The sequence below is a fragment of the Leucoraja erinacea genome, chromosome 33 (genome assembly GCF_028641065.1).
Source record: "Leucoraja erinacea ecotype New England chromosome 33, Leri_hhj_1, whole genome shotgun sequence".
Lineage (NCBI taxonomy): Eukaryota > Metazoa > Chordata > Chondrichthyes > Rajiformes > Rajidae > Leucoraja > Leucoraja erinaceus.
This window is the reverse complement of record NC_073409.1, coordinates 23291965-23316203: the sequence shown is the minus strand read 5'-3', so window position 1 is coordinate 23316203 and position 24239 is coordinate 23291965. Positions and strand designations below refer to the sequence as shown.

At 45.8% G+C, this 24239-nt stretch overlaps 1 protein-coding gene across 1 annotated transcript; it reads left to right on the top strand.

Annotated features, from left to right (window-relative positions):
* The first annotated feature begins 467 nt into the window (after window positions 1-467).
* On the top strand, window positions 468-22312 carry LOC129712506 (peroxisome biogenesis factor 2-like). The gene is made up of 3 exons (XM_055660972.1): window positions 468-632; window positions 20085-20449; window positions 21095-22312. Exons 1-3 carry the CDS (start codon window positions 468-470, stop codon window positions 21189-21191), a joined length of 627 nt encoding a protein of 208 aa, XP_055516947.1. The 3' UTR covers window positions 21192-22312.
* Window positions 22313-24239: the final 1927 nt, after the last annotated feature.

Here is a 24239-nt window from a genome sequence, read left to right as displayed (position 1 = left end):
TTCTAGCAGAGTATCCCAGTTGATCCAAATTTCCTGACATCAATTTAATGGCAGAATCCTTTACTAATTGCACTGATTATGCAGTCTTTAGAATCTGGAATAAGCTTCTCTCCTTTACTTGTAAGGCTTGATGTTACACCATTCACCCTTGAAACAATTTTATTGACCTGATTTGATTAAAAATATATTATCACTGACTGGTGAAACAAGATATTTCCAGGTAACATTGATCAATTCTTCCTGAAGATATTATTGACCAAGGTTAAAGAATATGGAACATACAATAAATAGAATAGCACAGCACAGGAACACGTCCCAAATATCCTTGCACACAAATAGTACATGATAGCACTACAATTTTTCAATACCTTACTCGTCATTTTCCTGTGCTGCAACTGCAACAAGTTTTGTTCCGATTGATGGTCTATTTTAAAAGTTATTAAGGTTTAAACATCATAAAATCACGCATGCACAGATTGGTCTTCTCTCCTGTCAGTCACCGCCATGTCCGGGATGGCGATGCCCCTTCCTGCATCATTGCTGCACTGATTTACCGCATACACTTTCAGTCACCGGCTGCGCCCGCCTCGCCCGGCATTGCCCGGCATTGCCCGGTGTTGCCCGGTGCCTCAGTCGGTCAGCAGCAGCAGGAGGGAATGGTCACAGTTGCCAGAGGGCATGGCCACAGCCACAGCCACTGGAGGATGCGGCCCGTAGCGAGGTGGGGGAGAGGGAGGGATTGGGGGAGGGGAAGAGGAGAGGGGAATGAAGAGGGAGGGTGAATAGGAGGGGGAGGGTGCTGGGGGAGGAAGGGGAATAGAGGGAGAGGAGTGGGGAGTGAGGGAGGGTGGTGTGGTGTGACCATGGGGGTTTTCCCCAAGTGCTTTGGTTTCCTCCCACACTCGAGGTTTGTACGTTAATTGTCTTGGTAAAATTGTAAATTTCCCTAATGTGTGTTGGGTAGTGTAGGAAGGAACTAGAGACGCGGGTTTAAACCGAAGATAGACTCATAAAACTGGAGTAATTCAGCGAGACAGGCCCACTGAGTTACTTCAGCTTTTTGTGTAGGATAGTGTTGGGGTGCAGGGATCACTGATCGACGTGGAATCAGTGGGCCGAATAGCCTGTTTCTGTGCTGCATCAGCCGAAACTAAACTAAACACTGAATTAATCGCTGTTAAAAGCTGGTTACAACTGACAGCATTCAATTCCAAACTTTCAAACAAAGGATCTCCGTTGTCTCAATCCAAGTCTAACTCTGAATCGCAGTCGCTCACGCAGCAATCTGTCCCACGCAGATCCACTCAATCCACTTTAAGTTTGCACAGACAGACAAATCCGAACCATGCTAACAAGACTTTAATTAAAAACTATAATATTCCCCCAATAATCAATAACCCAAGACACACCCCAATATAAACTATAAGCATCCAGTAAACCCCACTCTAATTAATCCTCCTTGTGGCACTATCAATCAGCGGGATGACTCCTCCCCCAACACAATCGAAGGAGTACAATCCTTGATCGAACCACCCCGATTCAGGTTCTTACAGCACCATGTTCTAAAATAATTACAAATATTTAACTCAAACACACTTTTACTTCAAGTATCTAAATCCGTAAACACTCACACAAGCAGCAACACAAATGACTTAACGGACTTAACACGATCTAAATCTTAACTTTTAACTCTTAATACACTCTAAGTTTATTTACATACACAGAATATTTACAAAATCCGGATCCGAAGACAATTCGAAAAGCCAGATTTTTCAATTTACAAAATGATTTTAAAGCACTAAAGCACAGTTCACGAACACTCAATCTCAAAATCGCATCACACTGTTATCACGCAGCAAACTGCTCCCTCCGATACCAAAGATATCCCCCTTCCTAGTTTTTGCTGAGGGGCACTACTTCTTTAAAGACAAATTTTCCTCACAAATGATACTATCCCTCTGCTAAGACTTCTATAAAGGGACCTCTACCCCTCCTCTCTAAATTCTACAGAATTAGTGGTACCAAGTAAATCAGGTTCCTATCTCTCAGGTACCAGGTACTAGTCAATAATCGACCAGAGGGTTACTATTCACTGTTGATCAGCCACTGTTCGGAATCGGTCACAGACATGCACCAACTTCGAAGTTCAATATACAAGAATTTGAATTCCACCTTACTGGCAGATCTTCAATATGAAATTCAGTATTTGAAAATTTGGCTTTGCAAATATAGACTCAAAATCGAACTTCTAATTTTAGTGTGTATCTCTTCTACTACGTGGGCACTCGAATCAACTAAAATTGCCCAGTTGAATTCTTGAATGGACTGAAGTATTCAGGCCAAACTATATTGATTTGAGTATAGGAGCAGGGAGGTTCTAATGCAGTTGTACAGGGTCCTGGTGAGACAACACCTGTAGTATTGCATATAGCTTTGGTCTCCTAATCTGGGGAAGGACATTCTTGCCATAGAGGGAGTACAGAGAAGGTTCACCAGACTGATTCCTGGTATGTCAGGACTTTCATATGAAGAAAGACTGGGTAGACTCGGCTTGTACTTGCTAGAATTTAGAAGATTGAGGGGGAATCTTATAGAAAATTACAACATTCTTAAGGGGTTGGACAGGCTAGATGCAGGAAGATTGTTCCCGATGTTGGAGAAGTCCAGAACAAGGGGTCACAGTTTAAGGATAGGGGGGATATATTTTAGGACTGAGATGAGGAAAACATTTTTCACACAGTGAGTGGTGAATATCTGGAATTCTCTGCCACAGAAGGTAGTTGAGGCCAGTTCATTGGCTATATTTAAGAGGGAGTTAGATGTGGCCTATTCCTGCACCTATTTTCTATGTTTCTATGTTTCTATACTCTGTCCAATCAAGCCCAGTACCTTTACGAGGTTCTTCATCCGTCACTTCAGGGAGAGACTCAGATACCTTCACACAGACACTCCTCTCTGCGGGGCATCGAGGATTCAGCGCCTAGCCGCTTCGCTCTGTGAGTTATCGATGCCGATTTTCAGAGTGCACCTTTTCAATTCATGCTCCCAGCAAAGATCCGATCGAAGGTCAGACCCGTATTTGAATACCCCTCTAATTGGATACCAAGTTTAACCCTGGACCACTCCTCGCCCAATGAAGCACGTTTGGCTCTCGTTAAAGCAGCTACAATCTGCCAACTATGACCAAGGTTTTGGAACTCTAACCCAGGAAATGGCCTCTAACCTCACTCTGGTTTTATGGGCCCCTAACCCTAGACTCTGTTCTAATGATCCCAGTTAGACCCTTTCCCAAGCCTGCAAATGATCGATCCACTCCAACTAACGAAGTGCCAAAAATCATGCGAAACCCGCACTGTGGGCCCGATTTCTGCACTTGTGATCGAAACAGCTCAACACCCTTGATTGTAAACTTGATTGGTTGGGGTCTCTTGAGAATTGCTTGTTTCTAAGCCTCCCACAGTCTAGTTTCAGTAAAAACACTGAATCAAGCACTTGAAACAACTAATTTTTATTATATCAAAAGCGCGTCACAGTTCAACTACTGTACCTATCCCATCGATCCTCGTATTCGCTTGATCAAGCCCTCTAGGCCTCGTTCAAACAGAGGCACTCCAGAAGGTCATGCAGTCCCAAGTGCTCTCCCAGAAGATCGATGCTGGACCTCATGGTAACGGACTTTTATATGTCCCGGACCTCGTGGGGCCGAACCACATGGGGGTGGTCTCTTAATAATCCAATTACAGATATCGATAAACCCCATTCATAACAGACATTTTAGAATCCACTCTGGGACGTGGCTAGAGAACGTGCCCTAAAAATAGTCTACTTCACTTTGTCCTGTCTGGAAAGCCGCGTCCAGAGAGATCACCATCATGTGCTCGAAAACCATCAAGAAGCGATACTATGAAAATTGGAACTCAGAACCCAATAATACAGCAGCTTAATGCAGTGTATTCAAACCGGGCTTCTCAAGGAAGCCAACTTAGAAACATTTACCCTGATCTGCAAGAAACCCCGACAAGGTCTCACTCAGAGAGTGGTAGCTGTGTGGAATGAGCTTCCAGTGAAGGTGGTGGAGGCAGGTTCGTTTTTATCATTTAAAAATAAATTGGATAGTTATATGGATGGGAAGGGAATGGAGGGTTATGGTCTGAGCGCAGGTATATGGGACTAGGGGAGATTATGTGTTCGGCACGGACTAGAAGGGTCGAGATGGCCTGTTTCCGTGCTGTAATTGTTATATGGTTATATGGTTATATGGTTAAGGCTTAATACCTCATCCAATCAATGCTCGGCAAAGTAGAACTCTGCAACATTATTTGCAATTATTTACAAGGTGTATGTCTGGTTCGCAGCCATCAAATCTATTTTGTGCATGTTGTACATAATTGACAGGGTCTGCAGATGCTCTTATTGTTTCCTTGCAAATTGTATCTAAGCTCTAGACACACTGGCACCTCTCCGCAGCTTGTCCCAGCTCTGCAGAGAGTAATTCCAAATTGACCAAATCTCCCAGCAGCCCTGAAGCGTTGACCCCATTTTAAAGTCCTAGCCTCTCCAATTTGGCCAGGATTAACGCTGTTAGCTTCTGAAGTAGGCTGTTTTGGATGGCAAAACCTACTCCGTGGATCCTCGGTTGCTTAGGATCAAGACCTTTCCAGAAAAAGGTGTATTGACCTTGTTCTTCCCTTTGCCTTTTTCCAGCTCTGCAGGTCTCACTCAGAGCAACAATGTCAAAGGCTGTATTTTCGGAGTTCCTGAGCAACAAAGGCAGTTCTTCTCTCTGGTCGGTCTCAGTTAGGGTTGTCCATCAGAGTTCCGAGTTTCATAGTTTCACTTCTTGGTGGTTTTTGACCACATGATGGTGATCTCTCCGAGCGCGGCTGTCCAAACAGGACGAGGCAAAGCAGACTATTTTTAGGGCACGTTCGGTAGCCCCTTCCCAGAGTGTATCCTAAATAGGGCTGCTCTGACATGAATACTGTTACCAAACAACTTTCCTGCTTCTGTCCAAAGTTGAGCGGTTGAATCAAGTATTCACCGTTTCCATGCCGGTTCTTGACTCGGAGCTTCCAGCCGTCACGTGGCCTGCTCCGGTCACCCTTCCCCGATCGCCGAATGTCTTGGGATGTTTTGTGCTGTACATGTAACAAAGACGCCTGTGCGTGTGTTTGTTTAACGTGTACTTGATGTTGCACTCCAAGAAGCATACGTCCTTCACAAAACAATTGACTAATTCCAATGACAAGGGAATAAAGATGATTGGAACTGATAGATCTGTTGCAGCCTTCATCCATCTTCACAGCCGTTGAGTTCAAGATAACTTTGTCCGCATGGTCTGCCGTTGAGGTTTTGTATTTGGATCGTTCTGGATGAAGGTGTGGTAAATTGGATTAGTAAGTATGCAGATGATACCAAGATAGGGGGTGTTGTGGATAATGAAGAAGATTTCCAAAGTCTACAGAGTGATTTAGGCCATTTGGAACAATGGACTGAAAGATGGCAGATGGAGTTTAATGCTGATAAATGTGAGGTGCTACACCTTGGCAGGAGAAATCAAAATAGGACGTACATGGTAAATGGTAGGGAATTGAAGAGTGAACAGGGGGATCTGGGAATAACGCAGACACGGAGCAACGGAGCGGCAGAACACCAGCGCGCACCAAGCCAGCTCGGCCCACCAGAAGCACCAACAGACGGCGACGGGTACGAAAACACCGCCGGGGACGCAGAGGTGGGTTAAAGGCCAGGTTAGAGCTAGCCCCACACAGGGCAGCGATTCCTAGCCTTTTCCTCGCCAACGTGCGCTCACTGGCAAACAAAATGGATGAACTCCGGCTAAGGATCACCTCCCACAACCGGATCAAGGACTGCAACATCTTGATCTTCACTGAAACTTGGCTCAACACTGACGTTCCTGACAGCGCCATCCAGCTATCGGGGCGTCATTTACTCCGAGCGGACAGGACATCAGACTCTGGTAAGACCAGAGGGGGGGGTCTGTGCATTTATGTAAACAAAGCATGGTGCACGGACTCCACCATCATCGAGAGTCACTGCTCAGCTAACCTTGAATTCCTCTTGGTTAGATGCAGACCGTTCTATCTGCCCAGAGAGTTCACCTCCACTGTTGTGACTGAAGCCTATATCCCTCCTGATGCTAATGCCAAGCTTGCAATGAAAGAGCTGCATACTGCCATTAGCAAACAACAGACTCACAACCCTGAGGCAGCCTTCATTGTTGCGGGTGACTTCAATCACTCCAACCTGAAGACTGTACTCCCCAAATTCCACCAACATGTATCCTTCCCCACTAGAGTAGACAAGACACTGGACAAAGTCTACACCAACATGGCTGAAGCTTACAAAGCCATCCCCCTCCCCCACCTTGGTCAGTCTGATCACGTCTCATTGTTCCTGCTCCCTAAGTACTCCCCACTCATCAGACGGGTTAAACCAACTGTAAGGACAGTTAAAGTCTGGTCAGAGGAAGCGGACTTCACACTTCAGCAGTGTTTTGGAAACACTGACTGGAAGGCGTTTGCAGCCCAGGCCACCCTTGACTCTCACACGGACATTGATTCCTATACATCCTCTGTTCTGGACTTTATAAACTCCACCATCAATAGTGTCACCTCCCTCAAACAGGTGACCATATACCCGAATCAGAAGCCATGGATGAACAGCGAGGTCAGGCTACTGCTGAAAGCACGGGACACCGCTTTCAGGTCAGGCGATGCTCGAGCCTACAGTTCATCCAGGGCTAACCTGAAGAGGGGCATCAGGAAGGCCAAGCACTGCCATAAGCTCAGGATTGAGGAGCACTTCAACAACAACTCCGACCCCCGACGCATGTGGCAAGGCATCCAGGCCATCACGGACTACAGACCCTCCAACATCACCCCCACATCCAGCGACGCCTCCTTCCTTGAGGAGCTTAACCACTTCTATGGCCGCTTCGACAGGGACAATCTAGAGACAGCCATCAAGGCTGTGCTACCTGCCGATCACCAACCCCTCACACTCACCCCCTACGACGTGTACGTGGCACTGAGTAGGACTAATGCACGTAAGGCTGCTGGCCCTGACGGCATCCCCGGGCGCGTGCTCAGTGCCTGTGCTGCGCAGCTGACAGACGTCTGGACTGACATCTTCAACCTGTCACTTGCCCAAGCAGTTGTCCCCACTTGCCTTAAAGCCACCGCCATCGTGCCAGTGCCAAAACACTCCACTGCGGCAAGCCTCAACGACTTCCGCCCAGTTGCACTTACCCCCATCATCACCAAGTGCTTCGAGAGGCTGGTCCTGGCACACCTCAAAAGCTGCCTACCCCCCACACTGGATCCCTATCAGTTTGCCTACCGCAAGAACAGGAGTACGGAGGATGCCATCTCAACGGCACTTCACTCCGCCCTCTCCCACCTTGACAACAGAGACACTTATGTAAGAATGCTGTTCATCGATTACAGCTCAGCATTCAACACCATTATTCCATCAAAACTGATCACCAAACTCGGTAACCTGGGCATCGACCCCTCCCTCTGCAACTGGATACTGGACTTTCTAACCAACAGACCCCAGTCTGTGAGGTTAGACAAGCACACCTCTTCAACCCTCACCCTGAACACCGGCGTTCCTCAGGGCTGTGTGCTGAGCCCCCTCCTCTACTCCCTCTTCACCTATGACTGCACACCTGTACATGGTACTAACACCATCATCAAGTATGCAGATGATACAACGGTGATTGGCCTCATCAGCAACAACGATGAGCTGGCCTACAGGGAGGAGGTCCAGCACTTAGCAGCATGGTGCGCTGACAACAACCTGGCCCTTAACTCCAAGAAGACCAAGGAGCTCATTGTAGACTTCAGGAAGTCCAGAGGTGGCACGCACACCCCCATCTACACTAACGGGACGGAGGTGGAACGTGTTTCTAGCTTCAGGTTCCTGGGAGTCAACATCTCCGATGACCTCTCTTGGACCCACAATACCTCTACTCTGATCAAGAAGGCTCATCAGCGTCTCTTCTTCCTGAGGAGACTGAAGAAGGTCCATCTGTCTCCTCAGATCCTGGTGAACTTCTACCGCTGCACCATCGAGAGCATCCTTACCAACTGCATCACAGTATGGTATGGCAACTGCTCTGTTTCCGACCGGAAGGCACTGCAGAGGGTGGTGAAAATTGCCCAACGCATCACCGGTTCCACGCTCCCCTCCATTGAGTCTGTCCAAAGCAAGCGCTGTCTGCGGAGGGCGCTCAGCATCGCCAAGGACTGCTCTCACCCCAACCATGGACTGTTTACCCTCCTACCATCCGGGAGGCGCTACAGGTCTCTCCGTTGCCGAACCAGCAGGTCGAGGAACAGCTTCTTTCCGGCGGCTGTCACTCTACTAAACAACGTACCTCGGTGACTGCCAATCACCCCCCCCCCCCCCCCCCCCGGACACTTATTATTTATTTTTTATTCAAATCGTTTGCTATGTCGCTCTTCAAGGGAGATGCTAAATGCATTTCGTTGTCTCTGTACTGTACACTGACAATGACAATTAAAATTGAATCTGAATCTGAATCTGAATCTGAATCTGAATAACCATGCATTGTTCCTTGAAGGTGGAATCTCATATAGATAGGGTGGTAAAGAAAGCTTTTGGTATGCTAGCCTTTATAAATCAGAGCATTGATTTTACTTCGGAGTCACGTGAGTGACTACGTGAAGAACCCGCTCAGTGCGCAGCCTGAAAGAAAGGAATGTTAGGTAAGTACTTACCTTAATCGGTCTTTTCCTTGTGTTTTTTGCTCCAGGGGGAGCAAAGCAGCAGAGGGAAGTGGCCCCCGTTCGACTCCAGCGAAGGAGCCGACAGTGGAGGGGGGAGAGGCGGCAATGAGACCGCACACGCTGCGGACCACAGACACGGGTGCTGCGCTGATGCCCGGTCCACTAAACAGCTGTTTGACTAACAGCAGCGGACTGGAGGGAAATTCAAAACCGGCCGGCACCCCTGCAGACTCCCGACAAGGTGACTCGCCGCCCGAGAACCGCTGAAATGCCGCCCGAAAACGGCAGGCAGCCTCTAACAACAAGGTAAGACCAAACCTCAGGCTGGAGACAGACATGGAAGATGGGATCAGCACTTCATACAAAAAACAAGTATGTCTGTTTCCCCAAGCCAGAGGAGGTCATGGAGCTAAAAACTCCAGAAAAATGAGGGGTCACTGGCTGAATGCCAAGGGAGCTAACACTCCCTCCCCAGTGCTATTGCACTAGCCATCTCCCTTGTCGAGGGATTGATGGGACCAGAGCTGGGCTGGTCAAAGAAGAGGGGTCACTGGCTGAACAACATCGGGAGTATGCTTGAGGTACAGGATCAGGAACAGCTGCTGGGTGTGGCGCTATGTGGCTTCACCACTAACGAGATAAATTTCAGTCTCGACTGACAGACCAGCTTACTACCTGTTCTTTTCAAAGAACCTCTCCAAGACAGGTAGTCATGAGGTGTTGGATTCATCACGCCTCCCCTAAATTGCATTACTCAAAGTGCCCACCATTTATTGGGGGATACATTGAGCATCGCTCTCAAAAAACCCAATATTTAAAAATGAATTTGATATGCCTGATGTCGGCTATCATTCACATGCTCTTCCAGAGGTCAGGGTAGTATGGCAAAACACCTGACCCTACTGTTCGCAGTGCCCCGCAACTTCTCAGGAAGTTATAAAACCTGCCTTCAACCAAAATTCACAAGACTGTGAGAACGCCAACACAACAACTTAGCCAGACGAAGGATATAGGCAACGTTTCGGGCCGAAAACCCTTCTTCAAACAAAGTTTTTCAAAAAACTGGACGACGTGTCAAAAATATCGGGGTAAGGCGGCAGTGTCTGGAATGAGCACCACACGTAAACCAGTCAGCAGTACCTCTAATGCATCCACCAGCTGGGTATACCTTATGGTACTGGTGAAAGCTCGGGGCCTGCATGCCAATCCTGTAAGCCTTTCAGGCCAGGGCCCAGAGCAGGCCCCAGGGAAAACGCGCCACCCCCACCACGTCATACGACGTGTAAGACTCGTTGGACCAGGAGGAAACAGAAGAATACCCATAACCATGGAGGTAGGTGGGTCTGGTTCCTGCCAGCATATAGAAAACAAGGGTGCTCTACTAACAGAGGGCTAATACAATTGTTTAAAGAAGCATGGGGTAATGTCACGAGGAACTAGTATATACTCAACAACATTAGTGGATACAAAATTCAGTTATATCAGAGATATTATCACCAGTTCAACATTGGCCCCTAAGGGAACTTTCTCCCTCCAAGGAAGAAAAGCGGGAGGGACAAGCTGAACTGGTGATGCTTATCACAAAGGGGGTCATCAAAAAGACCAAACATGAACCTTTCAAATTTGTATCAAATATAGTCACTAAAACCAAAAAAGATGGTGGAAGTCGCATCATCATTGACTTAACATCACTAAATAAGTTTGTTGAGTATATACATTTCAAGATGCAGACGTTTGTTACTGTCAGACAACTGATCTCCAAAGGATAATTTATAGCAAGCATTGATATTAAAGAAGCTTACTATCTAAAACCCATACACAAGGATCATTGCAGATACCTAAAATTTAGCTGGTTGGGGCAGCTGTGGTAGTATAGAGATTGCCCAATGGTCTAACTCCAGCCCCTAGACAATTCACCAAAATATTAAAAGTAGCCATGGGAATACTAAGGAAACAAAAGCATATTGTCATAGCATATTTGGATGCTATTCTCATAGTAGGGAAACGAAGGAATTGGCTGTGGCAGCAGTATTAGCTACAAAACAGCTCCTTGAAACACTGGGGTTCGTCCTACTCCAGATAAATCTAGGTTGAAGCCATGTACTACCATGGACAAATCGGACCTTTGCACTATCAAAATCTACAAAAAACAAAGGTACATGCACTAAAACGATATTCGGGTCACTATGATCGAATCATGAAATTCCCACTGGAGCTATATCAGAGCTACAGTGGGGGGCTACCCTACTTTAGTTATTAATCAGATGCCAGTGCTCAAGCCTGGGGGGGGGCAACTAACTCCATATCCAGCACAGGTGCCAGATGGACTAACCAGAGATCATTACCACGCACACTGGGCATCAATTTAGAAATGTTGAGTATTATGAATTTAAAAGCATATGCATCTAAAATGCAGCACTTGCATGTGCGGTTACAGATTGATAATACTATGGTGGTGGCTTATATTAACCATATGGGGAGCATAAAATCATTATCATGCGACAAATTGGTCAATTAGATCTGGCAATGGTGTGTCGAAAGACATATTTTACTATCGGCTGCCTATCTACTTGGTAAGCTAAATACAGTGGCAGACACCAGGTCACGGAAAAATTTAATGATAACATCGAATGGATGTTAAACCCAAAATATTTGCTAAAGTTATTAAGCAATATGGAATGGCAGATATCGATTTGTTTGCAACAAGAACGAATCACCAGTTACCTATATATGTGACTTGGGAACCAGACCAGAGGCAGCAGCGGTAGATGCCTACACGCTGGATTGGGGGAATTTCTGCTTTTTGCTTTCCCTCCCTTCTGCCTCATCAGTCGGGTACTTCGCAATACAGATGGACTCTACCTCTGGGATATTGATGGTGCCCGACTGGCCTACACAGCATGGTTCCCAGCTCATCACGACATGGTGGTCGAGTCACCTATGGATTTCCCTAGTGGACCACGGTTGTTGACTCACCCAGTATCGGGCATAAGCCACCCATGCCATGAAAACATCAAACTCCTGGGTTGTAGGTTTTGAATAGACCTTACCAGGGACTGGGATTATCCGAATGAACCATCACCACCATGTCGGCATCCCTGCGAACATCCACCAGGAGGCAGTATTTCACCTGTATCAAAAATGGGAGAAGTACTGCCAGGAAACAGGGACAACATATGCAACTGCCACAACCACCGACGTGCTGGAGTTCCTGGCCCATCTACACCATGACGAAGGGATCAGTTCCAGTGCCATCAATACAGCACGAAGCGGCCTGTCTGCTTACCTAAAACCAGCAGGACAGCAGGCCATAGGATCCCATCCTCTGGTGGTAAAACTCATGAAGGGCAATTTTAATATTAAGCCCCTAAACCCAGGTATACCCATATTTGGGATATCAGTGTGGTATTAACATACCTCAGGGAATGGCCACGAACTAGATCCCTCAGCCTCGAGATATCTACATTAAAGACGCTCATGTTAATGGCACTCGCAGCCGCTCAGAGGATCCAGTTGCTGCACAAATTAAGACTGGACAACATGGAGGTCGCCCCAGACCAGATTACGTTCATCATTCTAGGTCTGGTGAAACAAAGCAGGCCAGGAACGCCCAATTCACTGGTGGTATTCCGGGCCTACCCACCAGAGCCAAGGTTGTGTGTGGTGACCCATCTACAACAATATATAGACACAACCCACAATCTCAGAGGGAGAGAAAAAGCCCTATGGGTCAGCCACAAGAAACCTCATGGCGGGGTAACGAGCCAAACCACTTCACGGTGGCTCAAACAGGTACTGAAAGCTGTCGGAATAGACACTAATACATTTAAATCCCATTCCTCTAGGGCAGCATCGACATCAGCGGCTGAACAAATGGACGTCCTGGTTGACCACATTCTCAATACAGCAGGATGGTCGAGGGAAACGACGTTCAGAATGTTTTTTATAATAAACCGTTGATAAAGCCTGACTTATTTGCAGACAGAATATTACAAACTGCAAATATTTAATTTAAGCTCAGGGGAGCTATTTATTTTTGTTATTGTTAATAAATACCTTTCTGTTTCTTGAAAAAGCAGATCCATTGGTTGATTACGATAACACTTCCTCCCTCAAGAACTTCGGCAGTGAGTGAAATAAAACTGTCACACGGTTTGAAATCACAGAACTTTGAAGTCTTCACGTAGTCACTCACGTGACTCCAAAATAAAATAGTAAGATTAAACGAGAACTTACCAGTTTGAAGTTTGATCTGTATTTTATGAGGAGTTACGATGAGGGATTACGTGCCCTCCGCTCCCACTCTCATTATATAGATCAAACTAGTAAACTGATGTCTCCTTAATCTTTACTATGTTTACTTCAAATAACTGTGTCTATCTGTGATTCCACACCGCTGCTTGGAAGTATGCCGCGCCTGCGCACTGAGCGGGTTCTTCACGTAATCCCTCATCGTAACTCCTCATAAAATACAGATCAAACTTTGAACTGGTAAGTTCTCGTTTAATCTTACTATTATAGAAGCTGGGATGTAATGTTAAAATTGTACAAGGCATTGGTGAGACCAAATCTGGAATATGGTGTACAATTTTGGTCGCCCAATTATAGGAAGGATGTCAACAAAATAGAGAGAGTACAGAGGAGATTTACTAGAATGTTGCCTGGGTTTCAACAACTAAGTTACAGAGAAAGTTTGAATAAATTAGGTCTTTATTCTCTGGGGCGCAGAAGGTTAAGGGGGGACTTGATAGACGTCTTTAAAATGATGAGAGGGATAGACAGAGTTGATGTGGACAAGCTTTTCCCTTTGAGAATAGGGAAGTTTCAAACAAGAGGACATGACTTCAGAATTAAGGGACAGAAGTTTAGGGGTAACGTGAGGGGGAACTTCGTTACTCAGAGAGTGGTAGCGGTGTGGAATGAGCTTCCAGTGGAAGTGGTGGAGGCAGGTTCGTTTGTATCATTTAAAAATAAATTGAATAGGCATATGGATGAGAAGGGAATGGAGGGTTATCGTATGAGTGCAGGCAGGTGGGACTAAGGGAAAATAATTGTTCGGCACGGACTTGTAGGGCCGAGATGGCCTGTTTCCATGCTGTAATTGTTATATGGTTATATGTTTCTTAGTCTGGATCCTCATCCTCGACCTTACCGCCTTGGGTGGCCCTACCAGAAGCTGGTTCTTCAGACGGCATCGCTCTCGGAATCATTGGGGCATACAAGCCTCTTCACCACGACAAGGTCAACGATCTGAAGAGGAGGGCAAAAGATACAGGTGTGAAAACGCACATCTCCAGATTCAGGGATAATTGCTTCCCAGTAGGTATCAGGCAACTGAACCATGCAACCAACAACCAAAGAGCAGTTCAAAACAACTGGGTCTGAAGAAAGGTTTCAGTCCGAAACGTTGCCTATTTCCTTCGCTCCATAGATGCTGCTGCACCCGCTGAGTTTCTCCAGCTTTTTTGTGTACCCCCAGTTCAAAACAACTCTCAATCCCATTGGAGACCCTCAGACTATTTTTGATAGGACTTTACAGGCTTTATCTTGCACTAGATATTATTCACGTTATTCCCTGTGTCTTTCCACTGTCTGGTTGGCACGCAACAAAAGCTTAACACATGACAATGAACAAAAATCACTAATGACTAACAACTGCTTGCTGAAGAGTTGCCCATAAGAACGATGTGCAATTCTGACTGGTATATATTGGCCAATCAGTGTTGCTATGCTGCCCAAATTTCACAGCATGGCTCCGTCTTAATTACACATTAATTTCCCCACATCTGATGTTGAGTCTTGCAGAAATCAGGCAAAGATGAACACGTTATCCTTCGATTCTGTTGAGACATTTGTGCCTTTCAGTGCCAAAGACCCGCATTCAATCCTCGGCTCACTCTGACAATGGAGGAGGCCCACGACAGAAAGGTCAGATTGCAAATAGGAGGGGTATTTAAAGTGCTGGTCGGTATGGACTCATTGGGCCAAAGGGCCTGTTTCTGTGCTGTATCTCTAAACTAAACTAAAGTAGTGGACATTTCAGTTGTATGTGAGGTTAGAATATATATAATTAATTCTGACAAGATTGATGTATAGTTGGAGTTGACCCAGTTGTTGCAAAACATATTATTATTAGGGAGCCTTGCATATTAGGAAAGATAGTTTAGAGATTAACTGACATTACAGTTAACTGAGAAACAGCTAATATACTTCACTCATATTGTCTGCCATTTCGTGACTCCCTGCCTATCACAATGCTATATCTGTCCATGCAGCAAGATTAATCCTATTTAGAGATCACAGCATGGCTGGAATTTATTTGCTGTTCACTTTGCATGGTGTCTAAAGAAGACATTACTTCATCATTAGTATATACCTAAAACAAAAGTGTAAGTAATATTATCTCTTTTCTAAGCTTGTAAAAGCCTTTGAAGATTATTGTGGTATTTGCGAACCAACTTGAAGTTATATAACCACACAGAGCTCCAATCAACATTGAGCTTTTTATTGCCATGCATGGCTACAAACCTTATTTGTGCTCCATTTAATGCCTTTGGTTGTTTCTTCATTGAACTTCCTGTGAGTTCTCACATCAGATCAACACATTTTTTCAGCAGTTTATCTTGAATATAAAGAGGGAAACTGTTGCCATTGGGCAAAGGTTCAATGATCAGAGGAGAAACATTTAAAATTTTGAGCAATAGTTACAGTTTGATTGATTGAGTGATTGAAAGATACAGCGTAGAAACAGGCCCTTCAGCCCACCGAGTTCACGCTGACCACCGATCACCCATTCTATATTATCCCACTTTTGTACCCACTCCCTGCACTCTAGGGTCAGTTTACAGAGGCCAATTAACCTACAAACCCGCACGGCTGATAGATGTGGGAGGAATCTGGAGCACCTGAAGGAAACACGCGGTCACAGTGAGAACATGCAAACACCACATAGATAGCACCCAAGGTCAGGATCGAACCGGGATCTCTGGAGTTGTGAGGCAACAGCTCTACCAGCTGTGCCACCGTGCTGCCCCTAACTTTTTTGATAGATAGGAACCTTCTGTTATGAAACACTGGGAAGCAAATATATTCATTGAGGATACATGAGAAGGGAGTGCATGAGTGGAAGTAATATCCAAGCATAAGAGGAAGGAGACTCATGGGATTGGTCTAGTTGGAGCCAGTCTAGAGTTGATGGGTTGAATGGTCGCTTATTCAGCTGGAAAGATGTGCCAATTCTATGTTGAGAAGCAGACTGAGATGTCATGATTCATTCAACAACTGTTGCACTTGAATGTGCTGCTGGCATGGTGCCTGTGATCAGCTGCTGCCCACGTGTACACGGGGCACTTAGACTGCGGAGAGAGAATGATTCGTTTCAGTTTAGTTTAGAAATACAGCGTGGAAACAGGCCCTTCACCAAGTTTGTGCCAACCGGCAATCCACGCATACTAGCTCAATCCTTTACACACTAGCCAATTTACAATTTTACTGAAGCCAATTAACCTACAAACCCGTACGTCATTGGAGTGTTTAACAGACAACGTTAATCGGAAATCAGAGGTTGGGAAACAAAACTCTGGGGACTATTACACTCGGTTGTAGTGACTTAGGTTCACCTTTGCAGCACAGATGCAATAAATAAGCATCGGTCCACAATCAAGAAGCATATCTGCATCAGTTTCCTCCCTTATATCCCTCTGAAGGTTACGTGCAGTAGGCAGCCTCCTGGGGCATGGCGAGAGTCATTGTTTGATGATGATATGATTATCTTCAAGGTACTAGGTAGACAAAATGCTGGAGAAACTCAGCGGCTGAGGCAGCATCTATGGAGCAAAGAAAATAGGAAACGTTTCGGGTCGAGTCCCTTCTTCAGAAGATCCAATTCTTCTTTATTAGTTGTGGTCCTTCGCTCCATAGTTACTGCCTGACCCGCTGAGTTTCTCCAGCATTTTTGTCGACCTTTGATTTTTCAGCATCTGCAGTTCCTTCTTAAACATCCCCAAGGTACAGATCACTCTACTGGCTGCATATTCTCCTGTGAAGAATTGTAAAACAATAGCGGAACCAGAAGCCCATACATACAAGATACAAGATACAAGATACAAGATACATTTAATTGTCATTTGGACCCCTTGAGGTCCAAACGAAATGCCGTTTCTGCAGCCATACATTACAAACACATAGACCCAAGACACAACATAATTTACATAAACATCCATCACATCGCTGTGATGGAAGGCCTAATAAACTTATCTCTCCACTGCACTCTCCCCCCCGATGTCAGAGTCAAAGTCAAAGCCCCCGGCTGGCGATGGCGATTGTCCCACGGCCATTAAAGCCACGCCGGGTGGTGCGAGGTCGCACACCGGGTCTTGCTGTTAGAGCCCCCGGCGTGCGCTCGCAGAGTCCCGCAGCCATTCCAAGCCGCGTGGGGCAGTGATGTTAGGCCCTGCTCCAGGAGCTCTTCAACCCCGCAACTCGGGCGGGGGAAGTCGCCGTTGCGAGAGCCCTGAAAAGCGGTCTCCCTCCAGGGACCCGCGGGCTCCCGGTGCCGCCGTCCACAGACCTGCCGTTGGAGCCTCCGACTCTCCAGTAGCAGCAGCAGCAGCAGCAGCAGCGCTCCTCCACCGCTCCACCCGCTCCGGACTCGGCCAGCCCCGCAACGGCGACGGTGAGTCGTAGCACCAGAGTCCCCGGCTTCTTCCTGTTGTAGGCCGCTCCTCGTTGCGGCCCCAACGACAACGGAACCCGACGACGAGAAAAGGTCGGGTCTCCAGTGCAGGGAGAGATTTTAAAAAGTTTCCCCCCCCCTCCCCCACCCCCCCCCCCCCCCCCCACACACACCCCAACAAAAAAATAACCAAAACTACATAAAAACACAGACAGAAAATAATAAAACGCGGACAGACTGCAGAGGCCGCTGCTGACCAGAGTCGCGCCGCCCACCGGATAGTGATCTTTTGTATTGTTTAAGGCAATCGAATATCTATAGATGTGAATTCTTCTTTAGTTGTGGTAGCCTACTTACTTGATTGAAAGGTACAGCAAAGAAACAAGCCCTTCAGCCCACTGAGTCTATGCCACCGATCGATCACCCGTTCCCACTAGTTCCATGTTTTCCTATTTTCTCATCCACTCCCTACACATTCGGGGCAATTTACTGAGGGCCAATTAGCCTACAAACCCGCACCTCTTTGGGATGTGGGAGGAAATCGGAGCACCCAGAGAAAACCCATATGATCACAGGGAGAACGTGCAAGCTCCACACAGGCAGCATCTGAGGTCAGAATTGGCCCCTGGTTTCGGATGCTGTGAGGCAGCAGCTCTACCAGCAGTGCCACTACGATGCCCTCTAATAGATAGAAAAGTTAGAAACACCACCTTGTGCATGAGGTTAATTCTGGTGCCGGATGCTAGATAATACTCAAACTTGAATCTTGCACCTGACATAACATAATGAGCATTCCCTGGCTCCACAACTGCATCTCTTAGCTGCAGAGCATAATCAGTCTGAAGAAGGGTCTCGACACAAAACTACATCCATTCCTTCTCTCCCGAGATGCTGCCTGTCCAGCTGAGTTATTCCAACATTCTGTGACTATCTTCAGTTTAAACCAGAACCTGCAATTCCTTCCTACACAGCTTAAAACCTACCGTGGCAACTCACCAAGACATCTTTAGCAGCAGTCTTCCTACCAGAAATAGCGATGGCCACACCAGTCAACCTTCGGGGCTCTGTGTGATGTTGGCTGGATATTCACAAGCTAGGGACAGTAAAGCTCTGCCAATCCACACACTCTGGATCTGAGGTTGCCGGACTAGCAGATTTATGCACCATCGGATGTTACTCCTATCAATGTTCTAGCAGTCGTTTAGTTCACCTTTTATAGATGTTGCACCATCTAAACCAAAAGTTTCCAATGAGCCTGCTACTTTTACAAGGAGTGTGGGGGAAACAAAACTCTGGTAAGTTTGAAGGGAGTGGTGGAAACAACATCAGGTGAGATCTAAGTGGGTGTGGAAATCGGGGCTCGAGAATGTGAAGGAGAAAGTGGGAATCCACCGCAGTGTGTGATGCAGGTAGTGGGAATGTCACCCTAGTGTGCGTGAGGGATAGTGGGAACCACCCCAGTATTAGAATTGGGGTCCCGGTGTGCTAAAGGGAGTGCAAGAATCTACAACTTGAACGAGGTGCAGAACCACTTGAATTTCCAAATAGCGGGAGAATGGAAGAGTTTTACTGTTCCACAGGAGATCCTTCTTCCTTGTGGCTATCAAATTATACAACTCCTCCCCCTTCTGTCATGAGATAGAATGAGACTGAGACTGATCTCCCCCTTCCTCCCTCTCCCCCCCCCCCCCCCCCCCCCCCCCCCCCCCCCCCCCCCCAATCTTTGCACATCCCCAATCCTTTCCACTCGTCACTTTAATTTCATGTTTCATGTATGTTATGTTTTTATGATTATTGGCAGATCAATTTCCCTCCTGGGATAAATAAATTTATATTGTACGGTATCGTATTGTTCCTTCTTGGCCAAGTGACAATAGATTTTGTAAGAACATCTTCCCACTTTGGCATAAATGAGTTCTTGCTCATTCCTGCAGTATGTTGAGCTAATTGTATTTCTTACCCTTTCAGGTAGGCACATGGATATGGAAGGAAATGGGTTATGAGCAGGCAGATAAGTCATGGTCTTGGCATCATGGTCAGTTTATGTTGCACATACATTGTGGGCCAAAGGGCCTGTTCTTGTACTCTACTGTTCTATGTTCAATGTCACAACTCAATTAAGCCACTTGTGGAATAGAGTCTAACAGAAGTCTGACTGCAGCATCTGATGATACCACATGCGATCTGCACCTTATGGACAGGCTGCTGAGGATAAAATTACCTTTCACTGGATGCTATAAGGTCTGATACACTTCAGTAAACATCTGCTGTACACAGAGAGCACAGCGAGATGGGTGTCAGAACCACATGCACTGCCCGATACATTTAGTTTTGTTTAGTTGAGAGATACAGCACGGAAATAGGCCCTTCGGCCCACTGAGTCCCTGCCAACCAGTGATCCCCATACACTAGCACTATCCTACACACTACGGATAATTTACAATTTTATCGAAGCCGATTAACCTACAAACCTGGACGTCTTTGGAGTGTGGAAGAAAATCAGAGAAAACCCACGTGGCCATGGGAAACAAGTTCATATTCCGTACAGACAGCGCCCATAGTCGGTATAAAACCCGGGTCTGTGGCACTGTGATGCAGCAGCTCTATCGCTGCGCTACCATTCCGCCCCTTAGCTGTGTCTACTGAATTTTCTCATCTTTCTTCAGAGGGGTATATTTACTACTTTTCCAGAAAGACTTCTAGGAATCAGAGCTGTTTTCTGCAGACCGCAAGGTGTTCGCCAAGTTGGGTTTGAATATATGAATCGCGAACTGTTATGGCATGGATTTGCTGAATTCTTAATATTTCTTCTGCCACTGATTAATACCAGAAAACTGAAAGTAGTTGTTTCATCGTGGTTCCTTCCTGTAGGTCATCTCCATCATAATGACGGCACACTATCAACCCACTATAAAGAATGTGCCATTTGTGGTGATTGGCCAACTATGCCTCATATAATCGGTTGTAAGCATGTTTTTTGTTATTATTGTATTCAAAGTAATCATAGCAAAAGGATTTGAGTATAGGAGCAGGGAGGTTCTACTGCAGTTGTACAGGGTCTTGGTGAGACCACACCTGGAGTATTGCACACAGTTTTGGTCTCCTAATCTGAGGAAGGACATTATTGCCATAGAGGGAGTGCAGAGAAGGTTCACCAGACTGATTCCTGGGATGTCAGGACTGTCTTATGAAGAAAGACTGGATAGACTTGGTTTATACTCTCTAGAATTTAGGAGATTGAGAGGGGATCTTATAGAAACTTACAAAATTCTTAAGGGGTTGGACAGGCTAGATGCAGGAAGATTGCTCCCGATGTTGGGGAAGTCCAGGACAAGGGGTCACAGCTTAAGGATAAGGGGGAAATCCTTTAAAACCGAGACGAGAAGAACTTTTTTCACACAGAGAGTGGTGAATCTCTGGAACTCTCTGCCGCAGAGGGTAGTCGAGGCCAGTTCATTGGCTATATTTAAGAGGGAGTTAGATGTGGCCCTTGTGGCTAAGGGGATCAGAGGGTATGGAGAGAAGGCAGGTACGGGATACTGAGCTGGATGATCAGCCATGATCATATTGAATGGCGGTGCAGGCTCGAAGGGCCGAAGGGCCGAATGGCCTACTCCTGCACCTAATTTCTATGTTTCTATGTTAATTACTTGTCTGATGCTGACTTTACTTGTCCAAAATGTAGCACTGAAATCCACAATATTGAACCTTTGATATCAAACATTCACCAATTAATCTAATATAAATTTGCATAAATCCAATTTTGGAATTAGAACACATGATCTTCCACTCTCCAATTTGCTTACCGTTTTTCAGGTTACTGTCTATGTCCCTGTGTCATAACCAGCTCCTTCTTTATTATCTCCAATACTTCTGCTTCACTTGAGTGCATGTTTACTCCAGGTTGCTGTTTCTTCCGCTGAAACTGTGATCTCTCGGAGAACCTCCAGGTGTCATTCTCTTTGATAAAGTTTTGATGATGAGGTCTTCGGATGGTTCTATAGGCCGCCTATTGCTGATGACAATTGAAGGTATTTGGACTAACAGCTTGGGAAGGCCCAGCTCAGTATTGTGGTCCCTGGAGTAAAGGATACTGTTCTTGCTTCATGTGGTAGGTGAAGAATGTCCTTCATATTAAATAGTTTGTTAAGTTCTCCAAGACAGTAATGGACGGCTTATGTTAGATGATCGTATAATCTGGAAAACGTGAGGGTCTTAAACCCCTTACACAAATAAAAACATTTCTTCCATCGAACGTGTCCAAAGACAGGCAGCTCGATTTGTTACTAACACCTATGAGAGAGAAGCGAGTGTCACCAAACTTCTGAATTCTCTGGGGTGGAACCCTCTCCAAGACAGACGTGAAGCTCACTGTTTGACCTGTTTTTACAAAATGTTAAATGGTCAGCTCGACATAGACTACAAGACCTTCACCAAACCCAAACCAATTAGGAGCAGACGAGGGCATTCGATCCAATTTGTGATCCCAGCTACAAAGACAGATGTGTACAGCAATTCGTTCTTCCTCCGCACAATTAAAGCATGGAATAATCTCCACCCAACTATAGTTACCCAACTAGATGCAACTAAATTTAAAGTAGCTCTTTCTTCCCAATAACCCTTTCTGTCTTAAGCCCTCCCATCACCATCTCCAGTTTAAATTCCATTTGGAATATTTTGGAGGACCAAGAAACCAAGACAGAAGGCACAGTATACTGGACTGCAGAGCCCACTGATAGCCTGCAACACATGTCTGCTGGGTATAGGGTAAAATATCTGCTGGTATTCAGCATGTCAGGAGACCATGCATAGACAACGTATCAGGATGGGCGCCTTCTTCAGACTTGACCTGAAATGTAAGGTATCCATGTTCTCCAGAGATACTGCCTAACTTGCTTAGTTTAAACTTTAGACTTTCAAGTTTAGAGACTCTTGCACTTTGTGTCTTTCTTTGTTAATCAGCAACTGCATTTCCTTTTGTCTATTAAACATTATTACCTGAGTGAATAAATAAATTACAATCAAAATTCATATTTAATTGATCCATATTTTTGTGGGGCCCCTCAGTTTTACCTGTCCCACTAATGAGGAACTTTAGTCTCCATATGTAAGTCAAGCCTTGTAAATATCAAATCTAAAAATATTGAATCAAAAAAATATCTAATGTCCCTACTGTGTCTGAGTCTCCATATTTTTATGTGGAGGACTATAATTAGATATAAGATGTTCTGCCACTCATCTTAAAGGAAGCAATTCATTTTAAATTTAAAAGCAAACTCTCTGTTTTAACCATTTCCCAAAATATGCATTTTGTTTTTAAAAAAATTCAGTGTCAGGTTGTTGTGATTGCTGGTGGGTAGGTCTAGACTGCATTGCAATCATGCAGAAAGGGGGAGTGTTGCTGGCAAGAGACTTGAACGTCGGTAAGGAAGGTCAGATGGAGAATTGCTTGGACAGTTTGTAAATCTGCAGCTTAGCATTGCAACTCCATTCTGTTCCTGTGTGTGAGATGAGTAGGTTACATCAGAAACTCTACACTAGTGGATGAAGTTCCTTGGGGTATAGGGATTTAAGAATTGTCTTTTCAGTCCCATGCTTTATTAAGAGATGTTACTTACAGATGTCAGCGTTCAGATATTTTAACACAAATTTGGCCCATCAAGTCTATGCCAGCTCTTAAAATCATGCTATTAATTCCATTCTCCTGACTATTTCTCTCTGACCCATAGTGGCACGGTGCCACAGAGGTAGAGTTGCACCCTTACTGCACCACAGTCCCGGGTTCAATCCTAACTACAGTATGTGCGCTGTCTATACAGGGTTTGTGACCATGTGGGTTTTCTCCATGTGCTTCGTTTCCTTCCACACTCCAAAGTGGTTAGTAGGTTAATAAATTGTAAAATCAACCCTAGTATGTGTCGGTTAGTGTAAGGGGTACAGGATGATTACTGGTCGGCATGGGCTTAACCATATAACCATATAACAATAACAGCACGGAAACAGGCCATCTCGGCCCTACAAGTCCGTGCCGAACAAATTTTTTTCCCCTTAGTCCCACCTGCCTGCACTCATACCATAACCCTCCATTCCCTTCTCATCCATATGCCTATCCAATTTATTTTTAAATGATACCAATGAACCTGCCTCCACCACTTCCACTGGGAGCTCATTCCACACCGCTACCACTCTCTGCGTAAAGAAGTTCCCCCTCATATTACCCCTAAACTTCTGTCCCTTAAACTTCTGTCCCTTCTGTCGGCTTGGTGGGCCGAAGGGCCTGTTTCGGCTCTGTAAGTCTGAAGTCTAAAGTAAAGTAATTATCTCTCACATGCTCATCTCCTCCCTCCAGAATCTCCCGCCATGCATCACCACACTAGGGGCAATAAAAATATATGTAACCAACCAATCTCCAAGTCTTTGGGATGTGGGAGGGAAGGGGAGCACCTCAAGGAAACGCTCATGGCCTCAGGGGGAACATGCAAACACCACACTGACAGCACTGGCAGTCACAAATGTTAAGGGTTTGAACATGCTAGAGGCAGGAAACATGTTCCTGATGTTTGGGGGGTCTAGAACCAGGGGCCACAGTTTAAGAATAAGGAGTAAGCCATTTAGAACGGAGACGAGGAAACACTTTTTCTCACAGAGAGTGTTGAGTCTGTGGAATTCTCTGCCTCAGAGGGCGGTGGAGGCAGGTTTTCTGGATGCTTTCAAGAGAGAGCTAGGTAGGGCTCTTAAAAATAGCGCAGGGGATATGGGGAAAGGCAGGAACGGGGTACTGATTGGGG

What these genes read in the sequence shown, in the direction of transcription:
- LOC129712506 (XM_055660972.1), top strand. Translation starts at nt 468, where the DNA reads ATGCACAGATTGGTCTTCTCTCCTGTCAGTCACCGCCATGTCCGGGAT. An exon ending in CGGTGTTGCCCGGTGCCTCA is followed by an intron (nt 633 to 20,084) that starts GTCGGTCAGCAG and finishes TCCGCCCCTTAG; the next exon opens with CTGTGTCTACTGAATTTTCT. An exon ending in TGTTATTATTGTATTCAAAG is followed by an intron (nt 20,450 to 21,094) that starts TAATCATAGCAA and finishes ATGTTTCTATGT; the next exon opens with TAATTACTTGTCTGATGCTG.